This window comes from Ursus arctos, unplaced genomic scaffold, assembly GCF_023065955.2.
Source record: "Ursus arctos isolate Adak ecotype North America unplaced genomic scaffold, UrsArc2.0 scaffold_7, whole genome shotgun sequence".
Classification (NCBI taxonomy): domain Eukaryota; kingdom Metazoa; phylum Chordata; class Mammalia; order Carnivora; family Ursidae; genus Ursus; species Ursus arctos.
Genome location: NW_026623089.1, coordinates 53,994,494 through 54,011,647, shown reverse-complemented (window position 1 = coordinate 54,011,647; position 17,154 = coordinate 53,994,494). Strand labels below are relative to the sequence as shown.

The 17,154-nt window shown below is 46.8% G+C and overlaps 1 protein-coding gene across 5 annotated transcripts in view; it reads right to left on the bottom strand.

Annotated features, from left to right (window-relative positions):
• Positions 1-17,102, bottom strand: part of LRRC20 (leucine rich repeat containing 20) — a 112,973-nt gene extending 95,871 nt beyond the window's left edge. Inside the window, exons 1-6 of one of the 5 annotated variants that reach the window (XM_057308879.1) lie at positions 17,020-17,037; positions 15,269-15,325; positions 10,578-10,649; positions 8,740-8,874; positions 6,910-6,980; positions 5,888-6,392 (exon numbers count right to left, since the gene is read on the bottom strand). Coding sequence is in view for 2 of the 5 variants with exons in the window: in XM_057308877.1 (XP_057164860.1) it covers positions 10,578-10,649; positions 11,933-11,966 (106 nt within the window). In the remaining 3 variants the exon portion in view is untranslated. Of the gene's footprint in view, positions 1-5,887; positions 6,393-6,909; positions 6,981-8,739; positions 8,875-10,577; positions 10,650-11,932; positions 12,145-15,268; positions 15,326-17,019 lie in introns of those variants that run through there. The other 4 variants (XM_057308880.1, XM_057308881.1, XM_026504381.4 and 1 more) reach the window with 4 other exon arrangements.
• Between the last annotated feature and the right edge of the window lie 52 nt (positions 17,103-17,154).

Sequence of the window (17,154 nt, the reverse complement as noted above, 5' to 3'; positions counted from 1 at the left end):
CAACTTCAGGTAGCCCAGTTCCACAGCCTGCGTGTATAGTGGCCAGACTCTAGAAGGGCCCATGCAAGGGGGTGGTCCATGCGAGGAAGACAAGGACCTGACTTAAGGTAGCTGTAGAGAGAACAGAAAAGGGACAGATGCAAGAGATACTTCCAAGATAGGTGGGGCAGCGCTTGGAAATGATGTGGGGATGAAAGAGAAAAATGTGTGAAAGAGGGGTCAGGTGCGGGGGACTGGGCTGTGCCCTGTACAGATCAAAGGACATGTGGGTCTAGGGCTGACTAAAGAGCAGGAGGATTTAAGGGGTGTTCAGAAGACCGTCAAGGGCACATCCACTGGGAGCTGTCCAAGAAGGTCTTGGGAGTAGAGTCAGGAGGTCTGGAGATAGACCAGGGCTGGAGCTCAGGGGGCAATGTCACTGGTCTCAGGCCCGGGGCAAAAGCACATGACAGGAGAAGACCCCTCAGGGACAAAGAGGGTGGCCACAACGAAGCTATGGCTTCTGGCAGTCCTAGACTAGGGAGTGGTCCCAGAGGCTCCCAGGGTATAACACTGAAGGAGCCACTCTCTCTCAGCTGCCAATCCCACGCTCGCACAGCCTCAAAGTGTCTCTTTAGGGTTTGCCTCACCCCAGCCCTGCCCCTAGCTCAGGGGTCCTAGTGAGAAACTGAATGCCAGAGACAGGCCTGCCTTGGGACTGGGAAACAAAGCACATGGAAGCGATGTCACTGTGGAGAGTATTCCCTGCTCCACCCCCCATAGTGTCAGAGGTCACTATGTCTGCAAGTACACATCGGACACCCCATTCTATTCTCAGGGACTATCTCAACTAGCAGACAGCCAGGCTGCTGTAAAAAGACCTGAAAATACTTCAACTTAAATAATTTGTTTCCCTCTCTCCTGAGACAGGTGATCTAGGGAAGGTTGAGAGCTCTGTTCCAAGCAAGTCATCTAAAAACCAGGATGGCCGGCTACTATGTCATCTTCAATATGCTTCTTTCACCTCTGGGTCCCAGGCTGCTACTGCAGTTATACCCTTTCAGAGTTGGCAGGAAGGAAAAAAGAAAAGGTCCAGAGAAAGCCAGTTTGCCTTTAAGGAGATGACCCAAATATTGCCGGCATCACTCGCCTTCACTCCCCATGGCCTGGATTGGTCATGTGACCACACCTGACTTGGAGGGAGGCTGGCAATATAGTCTATGGCTGAGTGATCATGTGCTCAGTTAAAACTTGTGTATTTTATATGAAAAAGAGGAAGGGGGAAATGGATACTAGGGAACAATTAGTCTCTCTGCCAGAGGGAGGGATTTGGGGTAGAGGGTCCTACAATTCAGTAGGTGGGAACTAAGCCAAAGAAATAAATCTTGTTTTTCATGCTCAGACTACTGGGGCCCAGGGAAACATGGCTCATAAATATAGATCCTGTGTCCGAGTCTACTTACGAGCTGCTCGAGGGAAGGGCAGAGATTGACAGTGGAAATAGCCTTTACCTGGCACGGGGCTGGAGACCCTACATACTTAGGGAATGCTTTTAGGCCAACTGTTTATCAACGGGCCGGGAAATTATTAAAGCATCCATTCTCTTTCTTCACCCTTTCTTGTAGACCAGCTTCTCTCATCCCTGACTCCGCAGGATATTGGCAGATGCTATTGGTGGCCGTTCCAACATCGCCTGCCTTCTATTTCCTCGTCAACAGAACCCCATTTTGTTCCGGGCAGCACTATGTCAATGGAGTCCCTGCCTTCCCTGCCACTCTTGAAACCAGAGGAAGCCATGTGTCACAGTCAGCTCGATTGTACCCGTTTCCTAGGCTGCCACGACAAGGTACCACAGACTGGGCAGCTTGAACAATGGGCATTCATTGTCACACAGTCCTGCCGTGTCCCACAACTGGTTTCTTCTCAGGGCTTGTGAGGAGAGGCTCTGCTCTAGGCCTCTCTCCTTGGCCTGTAGATGGCCACCTTCTTCCATTGTTCTTTCACATGGCCTTCCCTCCGCGTCTGTCTGTCTCTGTCCACATTTCCCTGTTTTACATGGACACCGGTCATGTGGGGTTAGAACCCACCCTAAGGACCTCTTTTTACCTTGACTGCCTCTTGAAAGATGCAATCTCCAAATAAGGTCACATGCTGAGGTCCTGGTGCTCAGGACTCCAACCAATCTTTTTGGAAGGCCACCCATCACAGCAGTGAAATAAAAACAGAAATCAGCTGGAGGTATTTGGACAAGTGTTTGCTTTCCTGATAAAATGAGACCACTTTCTTCCCGCCTCAAGTGTGACTTTGATAGTTGCAGCCTCAGCAGCCATCCCTGACTGTGACAGGGGTCCTGAACCCCCTCCAGCAACCTCAGAACTCTGGACATCTTGTCACATAGCTTTTATTCAGGATTTTGAGGAGCTATGTCCCTTATCTGCAGCTGAAAGCATTCCTAACCAGTCCAGCATCTCCCTGCACGGTCGTTCGTTCCCCTGCATCCGTTAGCAGACTTTCAGAACCTTGTATGAGAGCATCCCCACTCGTCTATCTTCCAATGCCTCATTCGGTGAGTCATGTAACTTCCAGAGCAATGGCGAGACATGGGCACACATCGTCTACCAAAATGCCTGAGAAGGCTGGGCTTTGAAGAGACGCAATATTGGAGCTGAGTGGGCCACAGAGGACTGAAGACCTCAGCCAGAAGAGTATCTGGAACAGGAAGACGAGTGGGGTGGACAGGAAAGGGAAGTAGGGGGTAGAGGCAAAGAGTGGACAGGTCCAGTTACACTTCTTACTGCAGAGACGAGGGAAGGGGGATTTTCCAGGATTAGTGACATGGCAGAGCCTCGAGGAAATCCCAGGGGAACTTCCTCCATTGCTGAAATACGACAGTGTAAAATCAGGCTGGATCGAAACTGGGGAATATCTAGTTCAGGTTTAGCAAACTCAGATGCTTCCAGGGTCCAGACAGGAGCATGAGCTAGCGAAGCCGCAAGTGGACACTGTGGAGAACAGTCCACTGGAGGCAGCAGCTCTAAGTCAGCTCCCAGTCTTGATCCTGGGCTCTGGGCCCAGAATTGCTATTTCTGATTTTTTCAGAAAAGCTAGAAATCCATTTTCTTATGTTGAAGGCTCCAGGTTTTTAAAAAAATTTTTTTTAAAGTAAATTGTTTTATTTATTTTTTAAAGATTTTATTTATTTGAGAGAGAGAGAAAGAGAACGAGAGAATGAGTGGGGGGAGGGGCAGAAGTAGAAGCAGACTCCCTGATGGGACTTGATCCCAGAGCCCTCAGATCATGACCTGAGCCAAAGGCAGACACTTAACTGACTGAGCCACTCAGGTGTCCTGAAGTCTCCAGGCTTTTAATGTTGGAAACTCTTTAAACAATTTTGAACCATATATGAGCCAAATAGAATGCATCTGTGAGCTGGATGTGGTCACCAGAGTGCCATCTCGTGTCCAGCCCCATGTCACACTCAAAGCAGTAGACCACACTATAGTATCCTCTCCTCGAGGGCCTCCAATGACACAGAGTTCACTAAAAATCCACTAAACGCTGCATCTCCAAACATCAATCCACTTCTCTGCTATAGCTTTAGAAAGAGCCGAAGATCACTTCCTCGGGGCGTCCGTTGTACCTTCCCTTTGCCTGCTACAATCATGCCATACAGAGGCAACAGCTACACCGGCGTCTTTCAGGCTCTCCGTATGGGACTAAGAGGCAGCAGCGATAGGAATGGATGGGTGCACGTCAATATTTAGGAGGCTGAGAAGGTAGGTCACGGTGACTGACAAGAGCTGAGGAGTGAGGAAGAGAGGAATGGAGGTTGACCTGTAGTCTCCGACAGGAGCGATCAGAGGATGATGATGCCATGTGCCAGGAAAGGGCGTGTGAGAGGGGAGAAGACTTGGAGCCGGGGGTGGGGGAGGGGGGAGCGGTAGGCTGGACTGACAGGATATGCACAGTTATATGTGCATGAGGGACATCCAGGCAGCTGCAAGGAATATGGGCTGAAGCTATAGGTCGGTGAGCCCTCAGCGGATGCTGGTGCAAAAGGAGTGGGACGGCTTATGGGACAGAGGTGTGGGATGAGAAAGGTGGGGACCAAGGGCAAAACCCGGAGAACATCAACATTTCCATGAGGCGCAGTAGGGTAGCAGAGGGCAGATGAAGACCACAAAGGAGATGCCAGGAAGGCAGAAAGGGAAGCAGAAGAGACCAGTGTCCAGAAACTCAAAGGAGGAAGAAGGGCTGAGAAAAAGAGCACAGTCAGATGAGGACCAAAAAAAGTCTGCTGCATGTGACATCAAAGCAGCTTCCGAGCTATTGCAGGGGAGAGGCCCAGCGGAAGGGACTGAAGAGTGAATAAATGGAAATGAGAGCGTGATAAACCAGCAAGTGTAGACAACGCCAGAAGCTTGGCTGGAAGGTAGGGAAGAAAACATGGCGATCGCTAGGAAGGGCGTTGGGACCCAGAGAGGGAATTTAAAGCTATAGAGACTTGGGCATGTTTAAACTCTGATGCCAAAAAAAAAAAAAAAAAAAAAAAAAAAAAAAAAAAATCAGAGGAGACAGGAAAAGTCAAGTTGAAGATACAGGAGAACACAAACCTAAACTCTGAGGCTCCTCAACCTTATTTTTAAACTGAGTTCTGGATAACCCCGTGTCTTAATCTGTTCGGGCTTCCATAACAAAAATACCATAGATTGGGTGAGTTAAACAACAGAAATGTATTGTCTTATAGTCCTGGAGGTTGGAAAGTTCAAGAGCAAGGTGCCAGTTGATTTGGTTTCTGGTGAGGTCTCTCTTCCTGGCAGTAGATGGCTGTCTTCTCACTGCATCCTCACGTGGCAGAGAGAGAGAGCTCTGGTATCTCTTCCTCTTCTTATAAAGGCACCAGCCCTATGGTTTAAAGCCTTACCCTTAGGACCTCTTTTAACCTTAATTACCTCCTTATAGATCCCATCTCCAAATACAATACTGTGTCTGAGGTTAGAACTTCAACACATGGATTGGGGGAGAGTGGACACAATCCAGTCCCAGCACCATGGACTCACCTATCTATTATGGGGACAAGCTATTTGGCATTTTGTGGACCTTGCTGGAACTGCCACGCTGAAGTTCCCTTCACCTTGCCTACCCCTCCTTTCTCCCCCTGCATTTCCCCAAAGTAGAAACTCAAGGGGGGGGGGACGTTGTTAAGAGAGTTGCCTGGTGATCAAAATACAAGATGTTCCTCTGAAAGGAGGAAGAAGTCTAGAGCTTCCAAGAGAAACACACTCATGCCAAGCCCTGGGGCTGGCTCAGTGTGACTGCTGTAGGGACACACTGTTCCCACCAAGGATGCCCCCAAATACACTCTTAGCTTCAGTTGCCCAGATATGTCATGATAAAAGTAAGGTTTGGGGACTCTATTATCCACTTTCTCCCAAGTCTAACCACCGAACAATCCCTGTCTCTCACTACACTTGTCCCAACTCCTCCTGATAAATTATCTATTTATTCACCAGAGAGTTACTGGACATGGTCATGTGGCAGGCACTGTGCTAGTCCCTGGGGAAAAGCAGAGACCATGATAAGCTGCTTTCATGGACCTTACAGTCTAGTGAAGGGGCAGATAGCAATTAATCACACAGCTATAACTGGACAGGTCGTACAGGGGAGGCACGCAGTGACCTGAGAGCCTCTAACAGGAGAGTGGGCCCTGGCAGACAGGGACGGGAAGGCTGCCCTGAGAAAATGCATCCGAGTGGGATGGGGATGATAAGGGATGAGAAGTCAATGAAGTGAATGTTAGAGAACGTATTGGTTTTCTACGCTCATATAAAAAATCGTAACACATTTATACAGTTTTCTTTTTGAAACTAAAATTTAGTGACATAAAACAATACATTTATTGTCTCACGGTTTCTGCGGGTCAGGAGTCCTGGCACGGCTTAGCTGGATCCTTGGCAAAGCTGCAGTCAAGGTGTGATGCGGGGCTGCGTTCTCACATGGAGGCTTGACTGGAAGGATCCATGTCTTAGCTCCTTCAGGCTCTGGCAGAACTCGTTTTCTTATGGCAGCAGGACTCATGGCAGCTTGCTTCTTCAAAGCCAGTGAGAGCAAGAGTGAGAAAGGTGGGGGTAGGGGAGGACTCTAAAGTGAGTCCACCAGCAAGGTGGAGTCTTACATAATTAACATAATCACAGCAGTGACATTCCATTGCCTGTGCCGTATTCTGTTGGTTAGAAACAAGTCACAGGTCCAGGGGCGCCTGGGTGGCTCAGTCGTTGGGCGTCTGCCTTCGGCTCAGGGCGTTATCCCAGCAGTCTGGGATCAAGCCTCACATCAGGCTCCTCCACTGGGAGCCTGCTTCTTCCTCTCTCACTCCCCCTGCCTGTGTTCCCTCTCACGCTGGCTGTCTCTCTCTGTCAAATAAATAAATTAAATCTTTAAAAAAAAAAAAAGAAAGAAAGAAACAAGTCACAGATCCCTCCACACTCAAGGGTGTGAATGCCAGGAAGTGAGCATGATGGTGGTCACCTTAACATCTGTTCACCACAGAGAACCACCAGGCAAAGGGAATGGCACATGCAAAGGCCCTGTGATGGGAGGGAGTGTGGACCACTCGAGGAACAGGAGCACAGAAAATGAGAGTGAGAAACGGAGGGGCTGAGGCCAGACCATGCAGGGCCTTCCTCAAGATTCCAAGAATAATGGGAAGCCATGGAAGAGAGGGTGGTGACGTAATCCAATGTGCGCTTCTAGTCGGTGCTACCCCAGGGCTTCTGAGCTGAATTCAGAGTGGATGAATAACCCCACCCGAATCCAGCCAGAAGACCTGGATACAAGTGTTTGTCACCAAGGCAGCTAAGTCCCATAGCTGGATGGAAGCTCCATGAGGTGTGCCCTTGTTCACCCCTGAACCCGAAGTTGGGGCCATACCAGCATCTGAGCAGATATTTCCAAATGAGTTCATTGATGGAGAGATGGAAGCCAGGTGTCTTGTTCAGAGCCTGCATGGAGATCAGATCCCTGGAGTCAGTCTTTCACTGTGAATTTGACGGTGCCTACTTAGTCATCATAAAAGGATGCCCACTGAGGGGAAAAAAAAAAAAAGGACTCCCATTGAAAACCCTGGACTCAGGGCGCCTGGGTGGCTCAGTCAGTTGAGGGTCCGACTCTTGGTTTCCAGTCAGGTCATGATCTCGCAGTGGTGGAGTCAAGCCCCGCATAGGAATCTGTGCTCAGTGGGAAGTCTGCTTCGGATTCTCTCTGTCACTCACTCACTCTCTCAAATAAGTAAATATATAAAATCTTAAAAAAAAAAAGGAAAGGAAAGGAAAGGAAAGGAAAGGAAAGGAAAGGAAAGAAAAGAAAAGAAAAGAAAAGAAAAGAAAAGAAAAGAAAGCCCTGGGAGAGCAGAAAAGAGAACAGAAGCTCCCTGGGGCCAAGTACCTCTTGCTCCAACATGGCAAGCACCCACTCTCAGCTCCGGGCTCTCAGGCTCTGTACACTGTGTGCTTTGCCTTCGGGCCGTGGCTGGCACGGGGCATGGCACCTCACTCACTGTCTGGATGACAGTACCTTTCTGTGTACTGCCATGACGGTACTGTCAGAGTGCTCTCTCTGGTTGGAGCTCAAGGTCTCAGAACTGGAACATACCACTGGACACGGTATGGCATTAAGCATACTGCCTGCTTTCTTCCTGCAGGCCTGGGGTAATACAGGGAGGACTGTACCATGAAGAATCTTCTATTTAATATTGGGATGGAGAGGGAGAAAGACAGGCAAGACAGGTGTTGAATTGTAGTAAACAGGCAGATAATAAACTGACTTCGAGGGAGGACTTTATTATGCCAAAGTGACCTTGAACAAACCGAACCTCATTTTCTGAAGTCCACAGCTACAGACTTCTGTTGGCAAACCTCCCAAAGAGGAAATGCTGAGACTGAAGCACAGGCCCTCTGGCATACCCAACGGTCATGCTGCTACGCCACCTGCCCCTCTTCTCCCAGCCTCACGGCCCCTGGCAATTTCTTGGAACTGGATTGGTGCCTAATCACCATGCTCGTTGGCCAAACCTTGGCTGGTCCGGACATGTAATCCTTAGAAGAGCACTCTGGGTATGAAGGGTTCGCCCTCCCATTTTTCAGAGGACAGAATAGCTTCAAAGCTCACGGTCATACAACAAGCAGGTGGGAAAGCCAGCACTGGAACCAAGGCATGTCAAAGCCTGTGCAATGGTAGACTGTTCCCAACCACAGCAAGAAGCTAGAGAATTTCTATAGACATAACAGGTGACCTTGGGCAAGCTAGCTTCTCTAAGGCTGCTCCCTCGTCTGTAAAACACGCATAATAATACCTACCTTGTATGGCAGTGGGAATATAGAGATAAGATCTCTAGAAGGCCTAGTATAGCACCTGACTCAGCCTGGACACCTATAAAAGTTACCTATGATTGTTATCACCTTCTGAACACATTCTGTCTCTTCTGTTTCAGGAGTTCAGGAAATGGATGCTGTTCATTGCCCAGTGCATTCAGAAATGCGATCATAAAGAATGGGTACCCAAGAGGCACCTTCACCCAAGGTGAAGGAGGAAATGCACAGGATGGCCAGCCAGAAGCAGGAACACTAGTCCCAGCTCCATGGGTCCTGGCTGCATGGCTTCAGAGAAATCAGAACCTCTTTAAGCCTTAGTTTCTTTATCTGTAAAATGTAGGTGAGAATAATAAGCAGTCTGCCTCCATCACAGGGCTGTGGCTCAGCTTACGTGAGATGATGGTCCGAAAGTGCTTTGTAAAGTGGAAAAGTGTTATCCAAAGGTAAGGGGTGATTATCCTTACGATGATACAGATCTTGCGTGGATGGCCTCATGACAGAGCGTGGGGCCGGCCTCCCTCTGCCCCTGGAGAAGACAGAACCAGAGGGAACACAGGCACCAGATAAATGCAGGGAGAAGGAATAAGTTTTAGAAAGCCCGGGTGGCCAAACACTGAAATAATAGACTCTAGAAAGGACATCCCTGGGTTGGGGATACTTCCATTTTTTGCAACTCCAATTATATTAATAGATGTTAAACATTCCAAGAAATGGCTGCTCATATGTGGTGTATTTTGTATGTTCGATCAATAATTTGCATATTCAAAGGCAGGACATCAGGTATGGACCTTGGGATACCATGACTGTGGGGTCACAATTGCCCTGGCAGCTTCCCAATCGCCAGCTATCTAAATAACCTCATTCTGAGATAATACCCAACCTGTATATTTGAGGCCACACGAGACCCCACTAGTCCCCCGTGGTAGGCTCTGGGGGAGGAGGCAGAGATACCTTTAAATTCTCATCTGACAAATAGACCATGGATATCCGTAAGAGGACTACTGCTCGGTCCTAAAAAGGAATGGACTATTCATTTGTTTCCAAGCAAAACGTTATGCTGCATGAAAAACTGACATCTTACGTAATTCACATGGTATGATTCGATTTATGCAAAGATTTAGAACAAAGTGAATCAGTTGTGATAGGAAGCAAATCAGTGATTCTTGCCTGGGGTTTGGGCTTTGATGTGGGGGTTCACTGCAAAAAGTTGAGGGAGATTTCTGGGTGTGATGAAATATTCTATATCTTGACTGTGGTGGTGTTTGCAAGAATGGAAACATTCCTCAAAACTCAGAGGCAAGCACACTTGAGAGGGCTCCATGTCAAATACACCATCACCCAATTGAGAAACAAAAATTCTCATCTGAATAGGAAGGGCCACACCAGACCAATCTGCCCTCAACTGAGTCTCCTATTTATATCTCGGCTTCCACGAAAGCTTTTTGAAGTCAGCTCAGCACGTACAGGCCACAGGCTGGTTCTGAGCCAGGACCCGAGGGATGTGAGGCAAGAAGTCCTTGTCCTTGTAGAGTTAGCAGTCTTGCAGGGGCCAGGTGCAGAAGGCAAGAGCACTCCTGCACAAGGTGGGTACAAGTGATCACAGTGTGCACAGGGCACTGTGGGAGCTCACAGGAGAGAAGCGACCCTGGCTGGGGAAAGGAAAGTCAAGGAAGGTCAACCTAAATGGACTACTGAGTAAGAGTGTGGGCAAGGCGGGGAAGGGGTGGGTGAGGAGACCATCACTCCAGGCAGGATGTTCATTCACTCCATGGGACCTGCAGCACCTCTGTCTTGTTTACTGCCCTATCCCCTCCCCCAGAAAGTACCTGACACATAGTAGGTGCTCATTAAAGATTTGTTAAAGGACAGTATGAACAAATACGGGAGTCTGCAAACTATGGCCTGTGGGCCAGATCCCGCTGGCTGTCTGCTTCTGTTAAGAAAGTCTTACTGGACCTACACTCATTTGTTCACACGTGGTCTCTGGCTTCTCTCTTGCTACAACAATAAAGTTGAATACTTGTGACAGAGACCATCTAGCCTGCAAAATCTTAAGATAGTTACTCTCCGGCCTCTTATGATAAAGTTTGCTAACCTCTGACCAAAGGCAAGAGGGGATGCCTCTGGAGTTTAACCCCTAATTAAAGGCTAAGAGGAAGGAAATTGAGATGAGAACAGTCGAATGAATCTTAGTGTCCAGTTACAAAGTGTTTATACACATTTCCTTACCTTTCGTGAACGATAGGCAGATTGGTACACTCGATGCCTGCTGTGCCTTCTCATAATGCAGAGGCTGGACAGCTAAAAAAAAAAAAAAAAAAAAGGCATTTTCACATTCCCTTGAAGCAAGACCCCCAGATGTGTGTTTCAGGGATTGGGGCTATACCAGCAGATGCCTTCACACAAGACTTGAATTCGGAACTGAGTTAAGTGGGGGGAGCAGCATTATTGCCCCAGGCATTCATTATCTGGATGGATCTAGAGGGCTCGTGTGGCCCTTTGAAGCCACTAGTGCGACAGCAGCAGCTCCATGATCCCTGATCCTGGCTATGGTGGGGCTGGCGGCTGGACCGGTAGCTGCTTACTCTCCAGCTTCCTGACTCTGGTCCAAGTAGCGGCTCTCCTGGGGGGTCAGTTCTGCAGGGTTCTGAGGGTCATTCCTGGAGGCCCAGCCTGGAGCCCATTCCTCGAGCGCACCCAGTTTGTTTTAAGTGCCCACTTCTCAGAATAAACCTCTTCTGTTATTGCAACTGACTCCTAACTGATAGGCTATTTAAAAACACGTGTTGTGTTCTTTAAATGAAACCAGGTAAACATACGCGTTTAGCTATTTACGTGTTTTTCCCATTAGACACCCCCTAAAGTGAGAGCTTTTTTTTTTTTTTTTTTTTTTTAAAGCATAAACCCATAAGGACTAAGAAGTCAGTACAGGATATGGCAGAAGACCAGTGAGAGCAACAACATTCTGGAAGCTGGAAAGCAGAGAGATGTGGGGTGACTGAGTCCACAGAGTGGGAAAGCGGGGGCGGAGCAGTGAACAGGAGAAAAGCCAGCTTTTATCAGCGCTCCAGGAAGGCTCACGGATCCGAGGCTCCAGGTACCTCTGTGGTCAGGGGTGCGAGGTGTGGCTGGACAGAAAAAGACTGGCTTAAAGTCTTTAAAAAGAACACCTGGAGCCCCCAGATCTCTTCCACTATCCTGCCCAGCTAAGCACCTTTCCCTCCGGGATAGCCACAGGTGATGGGAGGTTTATCTTTGAGAGAAGTAGAACAAGAGATACAGCAGGTGCTGGGGACACCTGGGGCTTCAGAGATGCCCTCCAGGTGTGACCTCGGGAAGGCGCTGTACTGAAGGAAAATGAAAGTCTGCATTCTGAAGGGACAGAGTCCCTACTCCCTCCCTGGCCCCAGCTTGCCTTTCAGAACCCGGGCCCAGTCTTCCACTCCCCAGGCAGGAAAATGAAGGCTGCTTTTTAGGGAACACTGACCAGCAGAAGATAAAACACCTATCTATATATAATGACATTTGGGGGACTCCCAGTGAAGTAGTTGGTCTGGATCTCATGACCGCACAGAGATTCTCACCCTGAGAACAAGCCTCCCCTCCACCTTGGAGCATCTTTTAAGTATTTCACCTCCTTGTGAATGGACGGCCCGAGATCATCAGGCATGTGAGGAAAGCTTCTAACCTGAAAAAAGGGGCTTAAAAACAGGCAGAGAAAGTAAACCCAAGGAACAGAGACAATGCAAGTCGGAAAAGACAACTCCAAAAAGACACCAACATTTCGGGGAGATAAAAGATAGTGCATTGTGCTAGACTGTTACATTGGCGGCCCCCCGTGAACTCTAATTCCCGGTCAGTGGGCTCTGATCCTCTTCTCCACTGCTTCTGGGCTTGGCCATGTGACTTCCTTTAGCCAAAGGGATATTAACAAGTGTGGTGCAAGTGGGGATTTATCAGTACTTGCACACTGGGCTTCTCTCGTTAAAACACTTATAATCAGGGCGACTGGGTGGTTCAGATGGTTAACTGTCTGCCTTTGGCTCAGGTCGTGATCTCAGGGTCTCGGGATCGAGTGCTGCGTCTGGCTCCCTGCTCAGTGGGGAGTCTTCTACTTCCTCCCCCTCTGCCTCTCCCCTCTGCTCATGCTTTCTCTCTTTCTCTCAAATGAACAAATAAAATCTTTTTTAAAAAACCCTGAAAATAAATTAAAAAAAAAAACTACTTATAATCTTTGGCCCATGGGCATGTGTGGTGGTTTTAAAATATGTCTACAAACCCTTGGATATGTCTCCCTGCAGAAGGTGGAGCCTAATTCCTCCCCAGAGAATGTTGGCCTTACTTAGTGACTCGATTCTAGTGAACAGAATGTGGTAGAAGTAATGACATGACAGGCGATTTCCAAGGTCAGGTCGTGAGATTCACTGTAGCTCATTCCTTGTTCCCTCTTGCAGTGTAATCACTCAGGAAGAAGCCAGATGCCATGTCACAATGACACTCAAGCGGCTCTGGAGAGGTCCACACGGTGAAGAACTGAGGCCTCCAATCCCCCGCCATGTGAATGAGTTTGCAAGCAAATCCTCTGACCCTGGTCAAGCCTTCAGATAAGTACAGACCTGGCAAACATCCTCACTGCAACTCCATGAGAGAGGGGCTTTCACATTCCTGACCCTCAAAGACTGAGAAATAGCAAATATGTATTCTTTTTTTTTTTTAAGATTTTATTTATTTATTTGACAGAGATAGAGACAGCCACCGAGAGAGAGGGAACACAAGCAGGGGGAGTAGAAGAGGAAGAAGCAGGCTCCTAGCAGAGGAGCCTGATGTGGGGCTCGATCCCATAACGCCGGGATCACGCCCTGAGCCGAAGGCAGGCGCTTAACCGCTGTGCCACCCAGGCGCCCCGCAAATATGTATTCTTTTAAGCCACAAGTTTCGGAGTAATTTGTTACACAAGTCATTCAACTTCTTTGAGCCTCAGTTCCCCATCTATAAAATGGTTATGATGATGGAGGTTACTGTACAGGGTTGTTTCAGGAATATATGAAGCAGTGGTATACACAAATTACTTAAAAGAGTGAGACATTGGAACTCCGTTGTGTCGCAGTTATTGCTCAGTTGCTTCTAAAAGTACTCTGCCAACCTACAATGGTCCCATTTCCTTGAGTTCCTCATCTGGGAGGACATTTCCCCAGAGAATGTCAGTTTAAGAAGCAAGTTTTTGCCAAGACAATTCAATGGGGGAAAGAATAGCCTTTTCAACAAATAGTGCCACATGGTCTGGTTATCCACATGCAAAAGAATGACGCTGAACCCCTACCTCACTCCGTACACAAAAATTAACTTAAAATGGAGCAAAGACCTAAGAGTAAGAACCAAAATTATAAACCTCTTAGAAAGAAACACAGGCATACATTTTTGTGATTTTGGATTAAATAATGGTTTCTTAGATATGACACCAAATGCACAAGCAACCAAAGGGGGAAAAATAAATAGGACATTATTGAAATTAAAAACTTTTGTACTTCAAAGGTTACCATCAAAAAACTGAAAAGAGAGAATGAGAGAAATTATTTGCAAGTCATATATCTGATGAGGTTCCAGTTTTTGGAGTATTTATAAAGAACACTTAAAACCCAACGAAAGACAAATAACCCAATTTAAAAATGGGCAAATTATTTGAATAGACATTTCTCCCAAGAAGATACATTCTGGAACACCGATAGGTACATGAAAAGATGCTCGATACCATTAGTTATCAGGGAAATGCAAATCAAAACCACAACGAGATGCCTCTTCACACCCACTAGGATGGCTATAATCACATAGACAGATAATAACAAGTATTGGCAGAGATATGGAGAAATTAGAACCTGTGTACACTGTTGGTGGGACCATGAAATGGTGCAGCCACTCTGGAAAACAGGCTGGGAGTCCCCCAAATGGTTACGTCTACAGCTACAGTTTCATCCCTAGGTGTACACCCAAGGGAACTGACAACATATACTCACACAACACTTGTACACAAATGTTCATAGCAGTGCAATTCATACTAACCATTAAAAGGAAGAAACCAGTAGCAAAATAGGGAGACCTATATAAACAAAGTAGATTAGTGGTTGCCTAGGGCTGAGGAGCTTGGAGGTAAATGTAAGAGACTGCTAATGCTTACTGGGTATCTTTTTGGGGTGAAAAAAATGTTCTGAAAGTAGATAGTAGGGATGATAGTTGAATGACTTGTGAATATACTAAAAACTACTGAATTGTCTATTTTAAAAGGCTGAAGTTTGGGGCGCCTGGGTGGCTCAGTCGTTAAGCCTCTGCCTTCGGCTCAGGGCATGATCCCAGAGTCCTGGGATCGAGCCCCACATCAGGCTCCTCCGCTGGGAGCCTGCTTCTTCCTCTCCCACTCCTCCTGCCTGTGTTCTGTCTCTTGCTGGCTGTGTCTCTCTCTGTCAAATAAATAAATAAAATCTTTAAAAAAAATAAAAAATAAATAAAAGGCTGAAGTTTGTGGTAAATTATATCTCAATAAAGCCGTTACACAAGAAAAGAGCAAGTTTTTAGAAAGGGTGTGAAAAAATTAGTTGAGTGTTGTTTTTTTTAGGGTATTCTAGAGGTGATGAAATCCATTCATACATGTACATACATAACCATGTGCATGCGCACATGCCCCCCCCACCACACACTTAATTTCAAACCAGAAACCAGAAAAGGTGAGGCTGATACCTTCTATTTGGGGAAAGAAGACACCAGAGCTCCTCAGAAGAAAATTCTAGACGTCTACTAATTTCAGTATGACCTTCCTAGGAGACAATTGTTTGTTAAACACTTTATATGCTTAACTCACAGGAGTACTCAGTGAGGTAACAGTGTTATTTGTCTCCATAATATGGATGAGGCTCAGAGAGTGTAAGTACCTTGCCTGGGGTCACACAGCTGTTAATGGGAGAGCTTCTTTCTGTACTCCAGGCTGCCTGTCAAATGAATTAAAAAACAGATGATACTTCCCTGTCTCTGCAATTTCAAAATTGTACCCTGGTGTCAACCTTATTTACTTCATTTCAATCCATATTCCAACCCAATCTCTGGCCAGAAAGATCTCCCTGTTCTTCCCAGAACGCCCCAATATCTATAATCAAAGAGAGATCAAGGAGGGGTTCCTGTTGTAATCACACACTTTGTAAGCTTTACACAGATGTAAATTAGTATCTCACCTTTTCCTTCCTCTAGAAAGGGCCTCCTCTCTCTCTCTCTTTTTTTTAAAGATTTATTTATTTACGTAATTTCTATACCCAACATAAGGCTGGAACTTACAAGTCTGAGATCAAGAGTCGCAAGCTCCACCACCTGCTGAGCCAGCCAGGCGCCCTGTCCTTCTCTTGACATGTGCAAAATCATACAACCATAGAACCTTTCAAGGTTGAGCTCAGTCCCCTCCAATGCTGGGGACCTCCCTGCTGCAGGGCAGGCAGGAGTTCTTCTTCCAGAGTTCTTGGACACTCACCACAAAATCAGCTCCATGCTCTGGCCCAACGTGACCATCAATCACAATATTTGCGTCACTGTTTAAGTTCCTTTCGTTTGTGTTTTTTCTAAGTAATTGTTCGGTGCTCTCAGTAGTGAGGCAGTAGCTGTTATACTTGGGCTAAACACTCAATATCTCTTAGCTTCAATTTTCTCATTTGCAAAATGGGAACGACTGTAGCCATGTTGGTGGTACCCGTGATTCTCTTTCCAATCCCATTTCGGGTGTCTTGTGGGCAGAAGACAACGCTGCCTAGAGCAGCAGTTCTCAAAATGTGGTCTGGAAATTCCTGGGGGTCGGTGAGGCCCTTTCCAAGATTCTGTGAGGTTTCCTCTTTTCAACTACTTATCTGTGTGAATCTGGGTTTCCTTCGTATATGTGAATCAAAATAACACATTACAACAGATGGAGTGCAGAATCCAACTGCCTTCTATGAAGCACACGTTAAAATGTTTGCCAAAATGGAAAACAATGCCACTGTTCTCAGTAATTTCTTTTTGTTTTGGAAAATAGAATTTGTAAAATAAAAATATGTTAACATGTAATGACATTACTTTATAAATTAATGAACAGTTTTAAAATCCTCAGTTTTAATTTCTAACACACTAATTACTAATACATATAATCCACACAAAGAAAAGCTCTTTGGGATCCTCACTAATTCTTAGGAATGTGAACTTTGAGACTGACAAGTCTGAGAACCCCTAGAGGAAAGAATAGCGTTCCAAATCGAGATTTTTCAGGTACCTCGTGTTCTTAACCTTACCCTGCGTTTCAGTTCCTTTCTAACACAGTACTCATCCTTGCGACACGGGTAGCTATTAATCTCTTTGTTTTCTTAATGTTTATATGTTGCATTATCTGTGTATAGATGGACTGTCTCTGGAGGGATACACGAATATATAGCTGGTACCAGTGGTCTCCCCGGGAAAGGGGAATTGGGAAACTGGGAGACAGTGGTTTAACCCTTCAGCTCTGATTTTTTTCCTAATACATCGCGCATGCATCGCCTATACTTAATATGGAGCAATTAAAAGTAAAATTACACTTTTGTTTAGATGGCTAGAAAACAGAAGTTGGCTCAAGTCAAGTGGTGGTGACCGGCAATTGGAAAAAAAGCCCGCCTAAGTTTTCCGCACTTACCTACTCTCGACTCACAAACATTTCGCATTGATTGCACCGCGCGTCGCGTCCGGCCCGCCGGGCTTCAGTCCCTCCCCTCCCTCGGCCCCGCCCCCTACCGCTTCGCCCCGCCCCGCCCCTTTACGTCACCTCCGC